This window comes from Cervus elaphus, chromosome 18 (genome assembly GCF_910594005.1).
Source record: "Cervus elaphus chromosome 18, mCerEla1.1, whole genome shotgun sequence".
NCBI lineage: Eukaryota > Metazoa > Chordata > Mammalia > Artiodactyla > Cervidae > Cervus > Cervus elaphus.
Window position 1 is genome coordinate 15919199 of NC_057832.1, and position 20061 is coordinate 15939259.

Genomic DNA, 20061 nt, shown 5'->3' on the forward strand with positions numbered 1-20061 from the left:
ACAGGCTGTGGCAAGGCCCGGCGCGGCCAGACACACACACACACACGTGTGTTCTTAGAAGTTGCCTTCTCCTAAAAGGACACTGCTTGGACACTGGCGAAATTTGATTGAGGTATGCAGTCAGCTGATGGTTATGTATTGATGTGATTTCCTGATTTCAGTTCTTGAACTGTGGTTAGAGTTGCCGTTTTTAGGAAATAGACATCAAGTTGTCCTGGGCTGCAGGGCCAGCTGTCTGCAGCTCCCTGTCACAGGCAGGCAGGGACAGAGGGTGAGAAGATGATGAAGCTGACAGGACGATTGGGAACCTGCTGCTGCTGCTGTTCAGTTGCTCGGTTGTAACCGACTCTTAAGACCCCATGGACTGTAGCCCTCCGGGCTCCTCTGTCCGTGGGATTTCCCAGGCAGGAATGCCAGAGTGGGTTGCCATTTCCTCTTCCAGGGGATCTCCCTGACCCAGGGATCGACCCACGTCTTCTGCACTGGAGGCGGATTCTTTACCATTGAGCCACCTGGGAAGCAGATAAACCTAGACGGAAAATATGTAGAAAAGTCATTGTACTAGGTTTCACACATTTTCTGCTAGCCTGAAATGTTCTCAAGATAAAATACTGAACAAAGAAAAACAATGTGAAAAACCCAAATATGCCTCTTCTGTGCACAGATTTATGCAGGGTGCTTTTCCCCAAGAGGAGCAACATCCTACAAGACATCACAGGAGTCCATCACGTTCATCCTCCAAAAGGCCACAGGCAGTGCAGGACCAGGGGAGATGAACGCGCACACCCTCCGGCCCTCCTGCCCCAGCCAGCGACCCCGAGGGCTGGTTCTCTGCGACCTCCGAATCAGAGTGCTGAGACTGGTGCTGCTGGCAAAGGGCGGCGCGGCCCTGTGCTGGGAGAGCGTCAGGGAGAACACACTGGCCCCTCTCCCTTCCTTTCACAGGGAACGGAGTAGCCTCAGTCCCAGTGGCGTAGCAGGGTGTGCTGAGCGGGTCTGTCTCTACATGCTCAGCCCCGGCGCCAATTCATACAAATTGCAACCAAGGGAAAGAAATTCCTGCCGTGTGAGTGTCAGAGCCTCAAACTGTGAAGGGTCCTCACGTACAGAAAACGTGCAGGATCATAAGTAAAACCCGCTTTCCTCCAAGGCTGCGCCAGCCCCAGAGGGATGCCGCTGACTGCTCTCCTTGGGATTCTGTACCAGGATGTCCAGAACCCACAGGAGGAAGGTCTTGTCAGCACATCTGTGCCGCGCGAAGCCTGACTTTATATGCCCCCTTCTGGCCTGTAATCCATCTGGGCAGATTCTTTGTGCAGGTCTCTGCGGGTTTGAGCAGCGGGCTCTGTAAACATTGTAGCACCTTTTCCTGACTTGCTGCTGCTCCAGCTGGGTGGGCAGCTGGCAGCCATGTGGCCTCCAGTGTTTTTCTTTTTCTTTTGGGGGGTGTTGGGCCAGGGTGTGGACTTCAGACAGCAGACAGCACCCTTCCTGCTGAGGGCTCTTCTGCCTGGAAACCCATGAGCAGCCACGCAAAGCTGAAGCTGTTGTGGGGAGGCTATTCCTTCTTCTGTGAAAGGGAAGTTTTGTGTCCGCAGTCTCAGCAGGTTCTGGGGGGACCTGGTTTGGATGCCACAGGATGATCACTGGTGCCCGCGTGGCCCTCGCAGACACGGTTCCTGGCCAGAGGTCAGCAGAGAGGTGCCCCTGGCCCGCGGCTGTGTGGTACGGGCTCCGACCTCCTGCTCTGGCACCTCTCCAGTCCTGCCCAAGCCTCCCTTGGGGGCACACCCTGGTGCCCAGGGCATGGCTGGCAGTGGCCGGCTGTCGAGGAGGGCGATCCACGGCGGCTGCAGCCTGCTGCCAGGGCCTCCCAGCTGGCCTGGCTCGGGGGAGCGGCCAGGACCGAGTTTAAAGAGGACCCGTGATCTGAGCTCAGCAGATACTTGTCATTAGTAACCGGGTACCAAGCGGGAAAAAAAGCCTTCACTTTATTCCACGCACACTGTCATATGTACCAAGAATGTCATGAGCCTATGACATGTGATGATGAAACTGAACTGTGCTGGGGAAGGAAGGGATGCAGGCCCTTCAGGAATCAAAGGGAGCATCTCGGTGCTAATAATTCCAAGTCATACACTAACTCAGGTGTCCTAAGCCAGAGTGAGAAGCAAAGACAATGTTGGGGATGCATAAGAAAAACCATTTTGGTAGAGAAACCTGCAGAGTGTAAACACGGCCTGTTTGGTGTCAGTTTTCACTGGTACCGTGCTGCGATGACTTCTGATTATTTTTAGGGTGGTTTTGGTCAGAAGCAGTGGAAATCTCCAAATCCATCTCACCCTGCTGGGAGGTTCTTGGGGCTCTGCTGAGCATGGCTTTCTCTGGATCTCAGGTGAGGCTATTCTGTCTCACCTGAGACAAAGGAGCTGCTTGTTCCTGTTCTTTTAGGAGCAGCTGGGTCTGTGACCCCAACCCCCTGAAGGCCCTTCATCTCTTATTCTCTGTATCCATCTTCTCTGGAGTAATTTGGAATTCCCCTAATAAAGACAAGCAGCTCGTGTAACACTGAGGTGGTCACGGCAGGTGACTGTCACAGAGACTAGGACAGATGCCCTCCTGCTGCGACAGAGACCCTGGTGGCCCCGTGGGGGCCTGCTGCCCAGCGGGCCAGGTCTCGGGGACCCGAAGGATGTCTACAGAACTCCCAGCTGTATGCTGCTGTCTTCTGTTTATCCTGGATGCCAGTCCACTTACTGTTATAGGTGGGGTGCTTGGTTTGATTTAGTTTTATATTGTCTTAGTCACTGAATCAACCTGATATGCAACCAGGAGCATGCCTCAGATTCACAAACTTGAAATCTGAACTCCTACCTAAAGATTCCAGAATAGGCAGGGTCCCTTCCCCAGGGAGACTCACATAGACCCCCAACGTGGCACAGTCAGAGCAAGCACAGCCTCAGCGCCTGGGGTCTTGGGCAGCGAGGGGCTGTCACTGGGTTCCAGGCTGCTGAAAAGTTGAATTTTCTGGGAACCCAGAAGAGGCCAACTGGATTTCACCTCTGAGCGTGAGAGGTTCCCCCTTCAGAAGAGTGGTTTTGACCTTATAAAACTGCTGTCGGAAACCATGTGGCTCTGGTTTTAAGCAGAGACTTCTGTGCTTTGCAGCAGGCACTGAGAGAAAGAGCCAACAACTCCAGGCACCAGAACATCATGAACAAGGCGGCATGATTTAATTCACTGTGCTCCAACAGTTGTCAGCTCTTTGGAGGAAGAGCTGAGTTAGGGTCTTATCCTTTACTGCATGTTATTGTGAACTGTATGGCACCTCCCTCCCTGATTCAGAGGTGAAGTCCTGAAACCCCTGAGACCTTTGACTGTGACTCTGGGAATAGAGTAGTTGCAGATGTTAGTCATTAAATTAAGATGTGCTAATGCTGGAGCAGGTGGGCCAACCCAGTAGGACTGGCATCCTTATAAAGAAGGGACATTTGGACCCACACAGAGGGGAAAGCCCTGAAAATGCAAGCAGTGATCAGGGTGATGCTTATATGCCAGAGACGGCCAGCAGATCCCCAGGAGCTGGGAAAGAGGCATAGAACAGGACCCTGCTCATAACGCTCAGAGGGGACCACCTTGTCCCTGCTGTCCAGTGTCCAGAACTGTAGGATAGTACTGCTGGGTTAGCCACCCCATTTGTGTGCACATGTGTGTGCTGAGTCGCTTCAGTCACATCTGACTCTGTGACCCCACGGACTGTAGCCCACCAGGCTCCTCTGTGCATGGGATTCTCCAGGCAAGGATACTGGAGTGGGTTGTTGTGCCCTCTTCCAGGGGATCTTCCTGACCCAGGGATCGAACCCACAGCTTCTGCATGGCAGATGGATTCTTTACCGCTGAACCACTGAGGAAGCCCTTGTATGTACATAGACTGAAATAAATTCTAGGTGGCATAAACTGTCAATAAAAATTCAACTCCTGGTGGGAGCTCCCCGTGCTTGAGACCCAGGATTGGACTTTGGGTCTTTATTCTAGCTGATCCTAGAGCCATCCCCTCCATGGGAGAAAAGTCCTGCATTGAAGTGAGACCACCAGAGGTTGACTCCCCTCCCCCAAAGGTCTTCACAAAGAAGCAGCCTCTCTCCCTCATCTGCATCCTTCCAGAGAAGCTAGTCTGTTTAGATAGACCACACAGTTTGGCAAATGGTGGCGTTGAACACAGAGGTAAGAGTAAGGCCTACACTGTCCTGACTTACTACCAAGTCACCTGTGCTCAACCAGGGACCAAACTAACAAACAAAAAGTGAATTGTTTTAAATTAAAGAAGTAACACATGCTCACAGTAAGATCAAAAAGTGGAACTTAAATAGTACAAGGCAGCCTACAATAAAAAGTAAGGTTCCCTTTCTCATTTCCCAACTCTCATCTCATTCTTCAGGCATAAGCAGTGTAGATGGATGTTGTCCATCTTGTCCAGAATTTACCTGTGTTATCACATTTCCACCAAAAACCTGGTGCTCCACTGAGTGGGGATCATACTTGGTTTAACCTAACCCTCTTATGACAAACAGTGTCATTGTTTGCAGTTCTTTCTTATTGTAAACAAAGCTGAAACAAACATTCTTGCATATGGGTCTTTGGTCACTTAATGGTGGAGAGCTGGGTGGTTAGATAGATAATGGGTAGGTGGGTAGGTAGATAGATAGATATACTGGTAAACTTAGATTCTCAGCACAGCAATTGCTGATTAAAGGCTGCGTGTGTTTATGACTTCTCTCTGTGTGTATGAAGCTCATTTTCATAATTGCCATCAGAGGGCTGTGTACCCTGATAGTAGAACGAGAAGGCCCTGGAGCCTGGCTGACCCCTGTTTAAGGAGCAGAGGAACCCGGTATGGGTGTCTTGTGTCTCATTTCACTGGCCCCCAAGCGGCAGCTAAGTCACTCCCCGTGATGAAGCCGACTCCAAGCAATCCGTCATTTTCATTGGCTGTTTCTGAAGCTTCAGGAAACTCTAGAAGGTATTTACTGAGCCCGTCTGGAAGCAAAGAGACAGACCCAAAGGGAGGTTTGCAGCAGGGGCGTTTGCTTACTCGTCGCCCTGGAAACCTCTGAGTTGGAGACCCCGGTGGCTGGAGGGCGGGGTAAGGTGCGCGCTGTCGCTTTCAGGCACTTCCCTCTTTGGCGTTGCATCTCCTGAGTCCTCACTGGGTAGAGCCTTGTGCTTTCCTGGCTGTTGAGGAGTTGGTCCCACTGCTGTCTGGCTTACGTTCCTCCCCTGCGGATCCGTGGTCTAAGGTGAGCAGAACTGAGAAGCCCCGCTGGTCCTACCGATGGATGGTGCTGCAGCCCAGGGGTCTAGCCTCGGCCCCCAGCAAAGGGTTTCCCTGCTGTTGCCTGCTTTTAGTTATGAAAATGCAGCAAACAGGATGCCCACTGATATCAATGAACATGTTCTGCTTTTTAAGGGACTTCTCAGTACTTACTGTTAGTAACTCTTGATCTTTAGCAGTACTCTTGGTACTATATAATCGCGCTGTAATGGTAGATAAGTTGACTTTCCCCAAAAGAAAGTGTTATTGGTGGTACAAAGGTATAAGGTCATTCCTAGCAGATATGTCTTAGAGGGGAGTTGGGATTTTGAGAGTGAGAATTGTATCTACAGATACGTGTTCTTGACTTTTAGTAAAAAGGTAGCCCCGCACATCAGCCCTGTGGCTGCGATCTAGACTGTGGGGCTCACTGTCTGCATGGTCTGGACCCAAGGACGGTCTAGAGGTTGTGGTCCTTTTATAACCTAGCCACTCATGTCTCTCTCTCTCAGTTCCTTGAGTTTCACTTTTTTCTAAACTTCCAGTAAATCTGTCAGCCTTCAGGTGTATCGTGTTCTTTGCATCCGGCTGTGAGTCCTCCCCTGCCCGCACTCCCGGATACAACATCAGCGCAATAGTGGGGCAGCGGCTGGGACGCCTGTGCTGGCCGGGTAGGCGCCAGCCAAGGTCCGCATAGAATCTGGTATCCCGCCCTCACGGAGGGGGCCGGGGATGCTGCTTGGGGCGCAGCTGGAGGCCCCCTCGTCCCTAAAGACCTGTAAGACCTGCGCTGCCTCTCAGGCCAGACGTTCGCTGAAACTGGATGCTGGTAAATACGTTGCGCAGCTTGAGATAAAGATAGCACGTTGGCCCGAGGGCAGAGCCACCGTAGGCAGTGCGGCCCCGGTGGTCTGGGGGGCTGATCTGTGGGCGGCCTGCCCTGCCATCAGCGCCGAGGGACAGGCAGCGCCGGGGGTGCCGCGGCGCGGCGCGGCCTGACGGGCTCTGCGCGGCCGCCGCGCGGTGCGCAGGCGGGGACGTGCGCTTTCCGAGGCCGGGTGCGGCCGCACACCGGTGTGAACCGAAGCGCCGTCTTTGCATTCTGCACATATTCCTGGCCCCGACCGTGGCTGCGGATTTGGGGTCCCAACGCTCCCGACAGTGAAGACAGGTACTTAATGGGGAAGGGGGAGGAGCCTCCTGGTGCGGAGCGCGGTCTTTCTGACGCTGCCCCCTGTTGGCGATGGCACGCCATGAGATGCCGACTGAGGAGGCACCTGCGTGTCATCATTGCCGCGCGATGTGTTTTTTAAACTTTTGCTTTGAAGTAACTTCCAACCTACAGAACAGTTGCAGTGATAACAAAGCACCCCTGTAGCTCTTGGCTCAGATTCCCTAGTCGCCCGCCTGCTGCGCGGTTTAAACCGTTTTCCTTGCTCCCGTAGGTGTCTGCCAGTGTGTATAAATGTGTGTATAACAGGGCGCACTGTAGCAATAGCAGTTACCAAAATCAGGATGTTCCACTAGTAAGTGCAGGGATCCAAACCTTAGTCAGAGTCTCCAATTGTCCTTTTTAAAAAAAACACTTTATTGGAATATAGTTGCTTTACAATGCTGTGTTAGTTTCTGCTGAACAACAAAGTGAATCAGCTATACATATGCCCTCTCTCCTGGATTGCTTTCCATTAAGGCCCCACAGAGCGCTGAGTAGAGTTCCCTGCGTCACACACAGCTTCTCATTGGTTACCTATTTTATACGTAGTATCGGTAGTGGGCACCTGTCAGTCCAGCCTCCCAGTTCAGATCGCCCGCCTGCCTTCCCCCCACCCCGGGATCCACACATCCTCCCAGTGGCCTTTATGGTTTCTTTTCTTCTGGTCCGTGAGCCCACACAGGACCCCCCTCTGCGCTGGTCTCAGGTCTCCGGTCTGCTTCCCAGTGGGGCCCCATCTGACCACTCCATGTCCTCCGTCACGTAAGCGGTTACTAGAGCCCCGTCTTTGCTCTGTAGGAGGTTTCTTTGGGGCCCCTTCAGGATGTCCGTGGTGGGGAGACCACAGGCAGCTGCCTCCTTCTCGGGGCAGGAGTTGAGGACGCTGTGATGCTCGTGTGTCTCTTCTCACTAAAGTTGGTATTTATTACTCTTGTCAGCTGGGTTTCTCCACTGCGACGTTGCATCTTGCCCTTGTAACTAGAAAGTAGTTTAAAGGAAGAGAGCTTGGAACCACGTTCCGTGCTCCCTCCTCCGACCTCCTCTGGCTGGTTTTGTCAAATACTGCCGGTTCCCGTGTGGTGACTCTCGCTCTATCATCCTGTGTTTACCAGGCGGCCTTCAGCCGTGAGGATGAGCGGCGCTTCTCTCCCAGCTGTGTGGAGCGGGTTAACTGTCCCTGGGCTCTGTGACTCACTGGCACTGCAGTCCTCATTTGGTCTGACCTCACGCTGTCCCGCTGGGGCTGTCCCCTCTTCGTTGTGACATGCTCTCGTTGGAGCGCGTCCTTGCCGAGCCCGGGACTCCGCTTGCTCTGCTTACGTGACGTTTGGGACTGGAGTCCTCGGATGCGGGGCTGTCCCGGGCCCTGGATGATGTTCAGCAGCAGTCGTGCCTCTGCCCGCAGAGGATAGTCCCCCACACACACACCAGCTGTGACAAGCAGAAATATCTCAGGCGTGGCCAGATGTGCCTCGGTGGGGGAGAGGGGGTGGGGGGAGTGTCCAGCCACCGCCAGGAACCACTCAGGGTGGGAAGGGGTACTGCTTTCTCTACGACATTTTAAGATCCGTAAGAGAAAACGTGGCTTCAGTTCTTCAATAGATTAGCTAGGAGAAGTCTTCAAATTTGCTTTATTTCTCCTGGTGGCTTTCTTTATCCTTCTTTTTCTATGAAGAATAGAACCTGTACAAAAGTAGAATAGTGTGGTGAACCCCACATGCCCCCCATCCAGACCACACAACTGTCAAACCACACCCCCTTACATATTATATTGTTTTGACCCAAAGTCCAGCCATCATATCATTTATCTATAAATGTTTCAGTCTTTTTCTATAAAAGATCCAGACTGTTTTCTTAACAATACTGTTAATACCATTGTGACACCTAATTCCTTAATCTCACTTTTGAAAAACTTTGTACTCAAGTAGGAATTGCATTTACACTGCATGTCTGCAACCCTAGTGCCATGAGTTCCCTTACAAGACACTGCCACCCCAGAGAAGGACTTGGCCGTGGGAATTTGCTCCCCCAAGGACTCTGACCCACACTGAAAAACCCAGTCCCAGGCCACCTTGCAAGTTTCAGCACCACATTCATGGCGCAGGGCTGCCTGCACCCAGCAGAGCTAGAGACAGAACCCAGTTAGCAGACCCCCTTACAAGTCATCTGGTCAACCCGTGCTCTGGGCAAAGCACAGCCTTCACCCCACCAGGATGGACGGGCCATGATAGGGGCCCCTTTTCTCAAGGACCATCACTGCCTCTCATGGTGGGCTTCAGCTGCTTGAAATACAAAGCAAACTTTGAATTCTTGAATTTTCAACTACTTAGGCCAGAAACAGTTGAAAGCCCCATAGAAGTGTCTGAGCTTAGCAGAAGCCCAGGGTGAGCTTCCTGCCAAGTGCTGTCTCTTCCTGAATTGATGCTGTAGATAGTCTCTGTCCTGCAGCCCGTGGGGAGGGGGATCTTTTAGGCACACGATGCCCCAGAAGGAGGAGTCTAGAGGAGTGTGTCTGGAATGATCATATATGGAGCATTTGCTCTGGGCTGTGGAGCTGCATGCATTTTTGTGAGTGACACTCACCATCAGCCTATGTAACATCCCTCTGTTTGGGGTTGAGGATGTCGAAAGTCTGGGGTGGGATGGCTCGGGCAGGGAGTGGAGAACAGGAGCTTGAATCCCATGCTGGCAGGTTCTACAGTCTCCGTTATGGTGCACTTAAGACAGCGTGGGGTTGGGGGTGGGGAGTGGGGTGCCTTGGACATCCAGGAGAGGGGGGCCAGCACAGCACGTGTGCTTGATGAGTGCTTGCTCAATGGGGGATTGAGGTTCAGGGATGCTCAGATGAGGCCTGTGCTTTAAGGAATAGTACGCATTCTGCCAAACACATGTCATCTCCTTTCTTGGAACCATTTCCCCTATTAGAGGTGGGACTCTGGGAAAATTGACATTCGGCTATTTATCCTGAGAAAGTAATTCATCCCACACTCCAAGGCTCACGTACAAGATGTGCCAGGGAGCTCTGTGAGGAGAAGGGTCACTGAGAAGCCGCTGAGTGGGCAGCCCTGGGGCAGCACCACCTTCCCCACAGCCGTGAGCAGAAACCCCCCCAGCACGAACGCCAGAGAAACACAGGGACCTGGGGGTAACGTGATGTTGCTGCTGTAACGTGAAGCTTGACACCGCGATTGCAAAAGCTCAGACGCCATCTGAGCCCAGTGGTGTGCATGCCTCTATTTATAACAACTGTGCAGGAGACGACAGGAAGGACACACGGAGAACTGTAACTGTGAACGTGCGAGTTGTCAGCGATGGTCCCCTTCTCTCCTTTGTCCTCTGTGCGTTTTCCAAACACGTTGCAGTGAAAACCTGTAAGAAAACATGAATGTATCTGTGTTCCCTTGAATGCCTTGGGTTTGAACGTGGGCATTTTTCAGTGCAGACGGGACAGTGCTGCTGTCGCTGGCATGGGGCTGGGCGACCAACTAAAGTTATACTCAGATCAGTCCCTCTGCTGGCCAAGGGTCAACTGTGTATGTGTGTGTGTGCATGTGTGTTTGTGTGTGTATGCATGTGTATATATTTATACATATTTATGAAGGACAGGGAAGCCTGGCGTGCTGCAGTCCATACAGTTGCAAAGAATCAGACATGCCTTAGCAACTGAACAACAACAAAAATGTATGTGTATGTGTCAGGAATGTCCACTGTATGTGATCCCGTCTGCTCCTGACTTGGCATACCCTTGTCCTTACACAGAGCTCAGAGCATGGGAACACCCGTGCTGCCTGTACCCTGAATGAGGTCCTCTACATTGTAAAGCAGCCACCCTCCACAGCTCTCAGGGCCATAGTGTGGGCAGGCAGGATGGGGCATCTCTTGGCACAGACTCCATACCCCCGCACGATCCGGAGCCCAGCCGTGGTGCCTAGTCCTGGAAGCTCATGGGGAGGGGAGGCTTGTAGATGAGACTGGCTTGGTGCAGGGCTGCAGAGTCACAGCAGGTCACTGCGGTGGAGTGGAAGCCTCAACTGGGCTCTGGGGCCCAGGAAGAAGGGAGGCAGGTATAGCAGGAAGGGGGTAGCTCCTCCCCAGGTGAACAGACAGTCAGAGTAGCAAGCCTGGCCAGGCCCCAGGCGCTCTGCAGAGGAAGACATGGGAACAGACGCTCCCAGGACAGCTCAGGACTCTGCTAACGGGGGGCCAGGGGGGCCCCAGAGCAGCCCTGTGCGTGCAGGGACTCTGACACCCAGAGAAGCACTGAGAATCTTCTCTCAGCTCCCTGGAAGTGGGGCCTCTTGGGTCCTCTCTACCTCAACAAAGGAGAATAGGATTTGGGGGAAGAGGGTGCAGGGGTGAACCATTTTTGAAGGCTTTATTGAATTTGTTATAATATTGCTTCTGTTGTTTATGTTTTGATTTTTTGCCTTTGAGGCTTGTGAGATATTAACTCCCTGACCAGGGATCAGACCCACACCCCCTTCACGGGAAGGCAGAGTCTTAACCACTGGACGGCCAGGGAAGCCCCTGAGATGTTTTTAAAGCAGCCGTTATTTTTGTTTCCTGTAAGACGCCACTCTGTACAAACTGCTTTTGTCAAAGTAATAGGCTGTATGTATCTATTCTAGAAAACTTGAAAAGAAATATAGGTGAGCCAGTCAAAGTTGATTCTTCCAGATGGTGACTTTGAGGTGCCAGCAGGCAGCCTTGCGCCCTGCATCTTGCCCGTGAGCACCAGGCAACAAGGGGGTCCGTGGGGGGCTCCAGGTCTGTGCCTGACTTCCAGAACTACGTTGTGAGTTGTTTCTAGAACTTTAACTCCTTAGAAAGGATTGTGAGGACTTAAAATATTTTTAATTGTTTCTGAAACCTTGAAATCAATAGATTATAACGCAGACTCCTGTTTTTTAAAAGTCCCTTTGGGTCCGTGTTGTTGGAGAGAATGAAGCTAATGTTATTAGCTCGTGTGGTGGGCCTGTGTGATCGTCTGTAGCAGCTTCAGTTATCATTCCTTGTGGCTCAAAGGAATACCAGTTTAGAATAGAACTGAAAACAGCAGTCAGTAGAATCACATTCTTTTCACTAAAACAAACCCAGCCCAGCCCTGGCCCTGCCCTAATCTGAAGTACGTCTGATTTCGTCCACATTTGCTAGGCCTGCCCCACGTGGGGGCTCTGAGGCCCCCGGAGTCTACAGCCTTGTGTAGCTCCCGGGAGGCCTCTTGCCGACAGAGAGAAAGGCAGACAGAGTCCCTGCTTCAGAGCTGGGCCCCACTGGCCCCGTCTCCTCCCTCTGGGAGGGCGGTCCTCCCGTCCTTGGCTTCCACCCTGTGTCTGGTGGGAAGAGAGGGATGCTGGCCTTGGAGGGAGTTCACTGGGGCCCCGCTGTGGCCTCTGCAATGCTCAGGGGTGTACCTGCCGCTGCCCAGACGCCACTGGCTTTGCTGTTTTCCCTCCTCACAAGCCGGGCCAGACCAGGATTCCCTCCGCCACTTCCCACCCCCGTCACCCCGTCTTCCCTCCCTTTTGATGTTTTTTTAATTGAAATATAGTTAGTTCATAATATGTTGGTTTCATTTATACAACAAACTGATTCAGTTCTATGTGTGTGTAGATATATGTGTGTGTATATATATATGGATATATGTGTATAATATGGGCTTCCCAGATGGCACTGGTAGTGAAGAAACCCCTCCCAACACCGGAGACCCAAGGTCGAGAAGATCCCTGGGTGGAGAAGATCCCCTGGAGGAAGGCCTGGCAAGAATACTCCGGTACTCTTGCCTGGAGAATCCCATGGACTGAGGAACCTGGCAGGTTACAGTCCATAGGGTCGTAAAGAGATGGAAATGTCTGAAGCAGCTTAGCGCACAGAATGCACGTGTACATGTATCTCCTTGTTCAGACTCTTTTCCGTTCTAATTTATTACAAGACACTGGGTGTAGTTCCCTGGTGTACAGTAGGACCTTGTTGTTTTATATGGAGTACTTTGTATCTGCTAACCCCAAACTTCTAATTAACCCACCCCACCCCCTTTACCTTTGGGAACCAGAAGTTTTCTTTGTGAGTCTGTTTCTTTTTGTAGACAAGCTCATTTGTATCATATTTTTAGATTCCACATATAAGTGATATCATGTGATATTTCTTTTTCTCTGACTTACTTCACTCGGCAACCTCCAGGTCCATCCATGTTGCTGCGAATGGCATTATTTACACTTTTTCATGGCTGAGTAGAAATCCATTGTTTATATGTACCACATCTTCTTTATCCATTTCTCTGTCGATGGATACTTAGGATGTTTCATGTGACTAGTACTGCTACAAACATTGGGGTGCACGTGTCTTTTCAAATTAGAGTTTTCATCTTTTCTGAATACACGCCCAGGAGTGGGATTGCAGGATCATATGGCAGCTCTTCTTTTCAGATATTTTTAGGAACCTCTATTCTGTTCTCCATAGTGGCTGAAACAATTTACATTCCCACCCACAGGATAGCAGGGTTCTCTTCTTTCCACATCCTCTCCATTGTTAGCTGTTTGTAGACTTTCTGATGTTGGCCGTTCTGACCCATGTGAGGTGGCCCCTCACTGTGGTTTTGATTCACGTAATCGTTGGCGATGCTGAGCGTCTTCTGGTGTGGCCTCCCTTTCACTATTGGCCTCCCTGCCTGGACGCCCCAGGTGGCCCTTGGGTACAGCTTGGCTGCTCCCTAAGGGTTTACCCACAGGGTTTACAGGAGGCCTCAGGCGTAATGAGAAGCCCAGCTTCCATCCTCACTTTGAAAATGCATTTAAACAGTACCCAGAGAGCTTTGAACTGAGAAGAAGTTTGGATGATAAAGTGAGACAGGCACTCAGCTCAGACCCCGCAGGCTCTCTGGGTCCTGTGCCAAGGATGGCCTATCTACTTGGCTCAGCCCCAGCTCTGAGAGGCCACCGACCCCCCCAGGGATGCCCAGCACCTCTGCTGACCCTGGGACAAAGCGCTAAGAGGCCGCCGTTGGCCATTTTCACCGGTTGGTCTCTGCCAGTGTCAAGAGTCTGCAGGATTCAGACAAGACTCCGACCTGCAAGGCCCTAGCAGGGAATGTCTGGTCCCTGAAGCAGAAATAAGGGTGGCAGGAGCGAGGTGTCCACCATCTGTCTGCCTGTTGGGGGCCGTGGACATGATGTAGCTTCAACCCCAACTCTCCTTAAACGCCTTCCTGCAAGTTTGCACAGATCCAAGCTCCTGCACCCCTCTCTGAAAATGAATGCAGGAAAGACGTCAGCAGAGCTGGAGGAAAGATGGAACCTCTGTCACCACATTAAGGCTTTTAGGACGGGCTGCAGCACCGAGCCAGTCGGAGGACCGCATGTGGTAGAGCCTTCCTCCCCCCATTAACCCTGAAATGAAAGAATCTCAAGCTGTTGACATAATTGTCCCTCTCTAATATTATTTTTTAATTCAAAGTTTATTTTTATCATTTATACAGCAAGAAAGCAATGCAGTTCAGGAATATATTGCAAATTTCAGAATCGGAATTCTGCCATGCGGATAGCATATGTTCTCATATTTTCTAAGTATATAAGGAGGTGTTACGTTGGACATGATTTGCTCTTCTTTTAGTTTTTTGACATTTAAAAAATTGTTTTACTTTAGATAGTTTATATACTAGTGAAAGGTTATTGCTGAACCATAAGACACTGGGATTCTTGGCCTCCAGAGGAGATGAATTCAATCCAGGGCCAGAGAAGAGGCTGGATCGCTCAGAACATTTGTGTAATAAAGTTTTATTAAAGTATAAAGGAGATAGAGAAAGCTTCTGACGTAGGCATCAGAAGGGGGCAGAAAGAGCACCCCCCTGCTAGTCTTTAGCTGGATGTTATGTAGTCACTGGCAGTCTGTTAATGAAAGAAAGGAATGTCTTAAAACTCAGAATGGCACCAGGCCCCTCATCCATAAATTGCATTTTGGGATAATCTTGGCACCAGATGATTCATCCCAGGCCATAAAACAATTGACTTGAATCTTGTAGAAGGACAGATTACCATACAAATAGTTTCATTTACATAGATTAGGGGAACAATGTCTGAGTATAACATACTGGTTTGTCAAGTAGGTTCTGAGCCTTTTGGCTGAATGACTTGAAGACAGAGTCTGGGGTAAATGCATAGCACATTAACATAGCTTAAGACAAACATTTCAATAAGAAAAATGTATTGGTTAACTCAAGGTTTGAGAATAGTTAGCTTCAGGTGAAACCAGGTGTCATTATGGCAACACAGTATTTTAAGAGAAACCTCCTTTTAAATTTGTATAGAGAAGGAAAAAAATATTGCTAGTTTGTTTCCTCCTGCCGCTTAAGAGAGATAAAAACATCTGACACTTGCAGCCTATTTCCTCCCTTTGGAGACCCCTGGCCTTCCTTCCTGTTACCCTCTCACTAGGATATAGTTGATTTACAAGGTTGTGTTCACTGCAGATGTAAAACACAGTGATTCAGTTAATGCATATACATGGATCTATTCCAGGCTTCCCTGGTGGCTTAGGTGGTAAAGAATCTGTCTGCAATGTGGGAGACCTGGGTTTGATCCCTGGATTGGAAAGATCTCCTGGAGAAGGAAATGGCAACCCACTCCAGTATTCTTGCCTGGAGAATTCCATGAACAGAGGAGCCTGGTGGGCTACAGTCCATGGGGTCGCAAAGAGTCCGACATGACTGAGCAACTGACACTTTCATTTTCATATCTAGTCTTTTTTTTCAGATTCTTTTCCCGTATAGGTTATTCTGTAATAAATGGTAGTTTTGTCTTTAAAAGCAATTAGCTACTTAATTTCCTTTGCAGTGCAAAAACAGAAAACTCAGCAGTTGGCTTTTCTGACTGAATTGTTCCCCCTGAATCTCAGCGATCATGAGGTCTGCTGTCTTAACTGCAAACTGGAGTTGGTCATGGCTGTCCAGGTCTGGTCCCCCGCCCCTCACCTGTGTCTCAGGCCTTCAGCGAGCTCCTGCCTTGTCCCCAGCTCCACAGCGCATCTGAGGGCACCCCAGGGGTAGGCAAAGGGAGCCAGGAGCTGTTCAGAAGAGGCTCCCGTTAGCCCCAGCCAGGCTGACCCGTGAGGCTGCTACTGCTGCCAGATCCCCGCTTCAGAGGCACAGAGAGGCCAGGCTCAGCCAAGTCCCCATGGCTAGTTGCTGATGAGGCCAGATTGCAGTGGGTCTGATTTTCTCCAGAACCCCCACCTCGTCAGGGGGTCATGAGTGATGCTTCCCCTTCCATCACTGGGGTCACAGAGCCAAGGAGTGACCGGGCTGGACTGGTGCTGCAGGTCTGTGCCCCGAGTCCCCCCGCCACCTCGCAGGACCCAGATCCGTGTGTTCCCCAGAGACCTGTGTGCCCTCGGCGTCAATCTCATCCTGGCTGAACTGTGAGTTAGTGGAGCGGAGGCCTTGGCGGGCTGACAGGGAAGAAGCTCCTGCATCCTGCCCTTGCAGGACCATGAGCATCTCACTTGGGAACTTAGCCTGCTCCCCAGCATCCCTCAGCCAGGCCTGCTGCACCAAACGCAGAGATGGAAGACCCTCACTTGTTTCCAGAATGAGCCCAGCCCTGCCCAGTTGCTCACTGTAGGGGTGGTGGGCACAGGGCGAGATGCCCCTTCCGGAGCTGCTGGCTTTAGAGGCTGGCAGTTCCAACAGCATCTTCCTTTGTGCATTTGTGTTGGTTACACTCTCCTCTGCAGCTCGCCATGCTCCCTGGGTGAGACCGGGTGTGTATGCTGGCGTCCTTGGATTTCTGTCTCTGGGCCTGTTTCATCTGGTCAGCAGGCCCTGGTGGCTTTGGAGAGATAACTGGATAGCGCTGTGTCGGGAGCAGAGCTGGCAGTGCGGGATCTGAGGCCCTGTCCCGGCAGCCTGTGACCCTTGTGTCTGTCTGTGTCACACGCTGCGGCCCGCCCACCCCACCCCCAGCAGGTCCCCTGGCTCCAGGGACCTGAAAGCTGGCGACGTGGCCATATGACAAAGCACATCTTAGATTTTAATACTAGGTCTATTTTAGGCCTCTGGGAGCATGGTCTTGGAGCAAAGGGAAGTGAAGAAAGAGTTTAAAGGAAAGTGCAGTAGGACTGAAAAGAAGATTTAAAAGCTGCTGCTACAGCTGATTTGGGCAGGAAAAGACTTGGAGAGAGAAGGGAAACACACTTCAACCTAATGTAAATTTCCTAGGGAAGATAATATTCGTTGTAATCACAGATAAGTTCACTTAGAAACTTAGGAAAGAAGGAAAATTAGGAACATACTGATTTGGGTATTTGTATGTATGCACTACTGTGGAAGATTTATATATTTATAATTTACATATTTATAACTATGTACTTGTATGTAATTAGCATATATATCAGTTGTATGAATTCTTTTTCTAGGTTTGTTTTTCTTTTGTATTAATGTATTTGTTCTTACAAAGCTTTTACCTGTACACCAGAGACGTGTTTTCTTTGTTGAAATTCCATTTTGTTTTCATAAACTCAGTCATGTTATCTATATTTGAATATTTAACTGGTTTTGGAGAAGTAGAACTGTCCTTCAGTGAAACGTCAGTTCCAGAAAAGACGTGGAGTGGGTTTCATTTAAGGTGAATGTGAGTTATAAGCAGGCTACTGGGTCCTGATCCCCCCCACCCCACCCCGGGTTGGAGGGCTGGTGGAGAGGTGGTGGGAACAGTGACCCTGTCCCACTGACAGCTCAGTCCCCGGGGTGGCCCTGTCTGCCCTCTGGCTGTGAGAACTCTAAGCCTGCTGTGGACAGTCCTCGGGGGAACGCACCCTCCCTGTGGACTTCATCTGAGCAACTCACCGTCCCCTGCGGGACTCCTCGCAGTGGAGAGAAATGTTCAAAGTCTGCACTTAATCAAAATGCGAGAAAAGGCCTTGGAGCGAAGAGGGAGGGAGTGGAGCCAGCTCCTCAGGGCCAGCTGACACTCAGGCCGCAGAAAGTTCCAGCTCGAAACTTGCAAGTGATAGCATGCCTTGCGGGGCTCAAGGTTGCTGAGAGATTTGGCAGCCAGGCCTGAGTTCAGAGAACACACACACTCAGGCCAGGCGTCCTGCCTGGCGCTTACTGCCGAGGGGGGTGAGCGGAGGTTTTGCTGGAGCCCTGGTCTGAGCCTCATGTTGTCCTGTCGTCATCACCTCCACCTCGGGCGGGACCACTGAGGAGGAGAGTGATTGCATCAGGCCCAGGCAAGGTCCTGATTGGTCTGCCCCCCATGGCTTGATTCACGAGCTAGAGGACCGAGCTGAAGGCAGCCTGGTAGCAGCTGCCCTGCTGCCCAGAGACAGCCTGCCCAGCAGGCTTCTGTCGGTGGGCCAGCGCCTGGAGTGGGGGTCCTATCTGCCAGGGACGGTGGGAGAGGCTGGGGACACACTGCCCTTCAAGACACGTTTCGGTTTAAAATGCCATCTTGTTCCTCTGACTGCTTCTTCCACGCTGTTGAGGTAAGATTTCTTTAAGAATCTCATGTTTCCTGTCAAGGCTACACCCCTGTTGATTTTGCAGCTGGGGCAGAGAAAATGTTTCATCCTCTGGATTTCTGCTTGGCCATCCCCCTGTCTGGGAGCTGTTCCTAGGTCATGGCTTTGAACAGCACTGGGAAAACTTGAAGCTGGCTTGGAATTTTGTAGGGGGGAGGGGCCAAAGAGTTTGGGGACTGCCCTTTTTAGTAGTTTAAATTTTGGCATGTGCATGTTACTTTTTCTCATCTTCTTCCGAAGTCACAGTGAACATGAGGTGGGTAGGGGATGACAGGAGGAGGCAGTGGGTGCCGCCTGCTACACTGGGGACCCTTGAGAGGGAGAACAGCTGGAGGCACCGGAGTTAGGGTCACTGCAGGGCGTCTGTGGCTTGGTTTTCCCAGTCGGCTCAGCTGTAACCTGTCCAACCCCAAGACCACCAGCAGCACTTAGAAGGAATTCTGTCGCTTCCCGAGACAGATCATGGCAGCGCAGCTCGTACACTGGTGTGGCCGTATGTCCCCGCAGTCTCCTGGGTGTCTTCAGAGCCTGTGTTGGAATCCTGTGTGCCCTATGCGTCCACAGGGGCATGAGAGGGGAGTGTTGGTGGGTGCGGCCTGCGGTCGCCTGCTGCTTGGAAAACCAGTAATACATGTTGGAGCGCCGTCATCTATGCTTTTCCCGTTGTATGTTGTATCAGAGTGTATTTCTAAAGACCCATAGTTGTTCATCCGCAAGTGTCCCCTTCTTGTGTTGCAGGATGTTAAAGTCTTCAGTGAAGACGGGACGAGCAAAGTGGTGGAGATTCTGGCAGACATGACGGCCAGGGACCTGTGCCAGTTGCTGGTTTACAGAAGTCACTGTGTGGACGACAACAGCTGGACGCTGGTGGAGCACCACCCGCACCTGGGATTAGGTGGGGAGCAGCTCTGGGTGGGGGCGCTCCAGGAGGGGGAGCAGCTCCGGGTGGGGAGCAGCAGGGGGCTGCTCAGGGTGCCGTCAGCTGCAGACCACCACCCCCGGATGCCAGGCTGTCCCTGCAGGGCCCCCTGCCAGTACAGCAGGCGGTCTGTGCCTGCTCCTGCTGCTGCTCTTCTTCTGAACTCTCCGCTTCCTCGCTCCCGGCCCTCTCCCCTCTGGTGCTTTCAGAATCTCGCTCTTAGATATTTGGAGCAGTAGTTCTCACGGGCTCAGACACAGTAGGAAGGGGGGTCCCTCTGGTTCAACAGGACGACGGGCTGTGAGAGGCCCGGGGCTTGCTGCATACCTCAGGGGTCAACCAGAGGTGCCCTGGAAGATGCTGGCATCACTTTGCAGAGCCGTTCCCCCACCCGACGGGGTCGGGGGGCTGTGGGGACTGCCTGCAGAAGGGCACAAGGAGGCCCCCAGGAGTCGAGGGGGCAATGCCACCTAAGTGTGAGTTTCCCGCAGTGTCTCTGGGTATTTGAGAGAGCAAGAGATTATTTTGAAATGTGTTCTATTTCCAGAACTTATTAAAGTTTGGGATTTGTTTGTTTGCTGGCTTATTTCAGGTAAGGAAGCTTTTCAGACTTTCATTTAATTTCTTACTGGATAATGTATGGTGCTTCCAAAATCATAGGCAAGTATTTAAAACCAGAATTTTCTGTGAGTCAACAGCTCTATTTTCTTTCCATGTCTTAAAGGAGAGAAAAACTGCACAGCTTGCAAACTTCTTCCCACAGCTGAAAGTCTTTTCATAACCTTTTAGAACAATTAATAAATTGAAATTAAACCTAGGTCTGGCATATTCCTTTCGCTAACGGGCATTTGTGCAGCTCATATTATACAGTCTAAGCCCACGTCATACGAGGTCCATTTGAGTTGGCATTGCTCAAGGCCACGTGTCCTGGCTCCCTGTGCTGTCAGACAGACGGTGTGTGGTTTAAAGTAAGCACTACCAACTTCTGACTTCTTTCCTGTCACTGTGGATGTGCAGTGCACTAGCGTGTCATCAGAGGCTTTTTCCTTCGTCCCCAGCAGCCTCCTAGCGGGTACATTCAGTGGCGCTCAGCAGGGCAGCTGA

At 51.3% G+C, this 20061-nt stretch overlaps 1 protein-coding gene across 11 annotated transcripts in view; it reads left to right on the forward strand.

The window, feature by feature from the left end:
* Positions 1-20061, forward strand: part of GRB10 (growth factor receptor bound protein 10) — a 217528-nt gene that overhangs the window by 157834 nt on the left and 39633 nt on the right. For 10 of the 11 annotated variants that reach the window (XM_043872860.1, XM_043872867.1, XM_043872858.1 and 7 more), the window contains one exon: positions 18777-18933. In XM_043872860.1, the coding sequence (XP_043728795.1) occupies positions 18777-18933 (157 nt within the window). Of the gene's footprint in view, positions 1-17246; positions 18003-18776; positions 18934-20061 lie in introns of those variants that run through there. The other variant, XM_043872869.1, reaches the window with a different exon arrangement.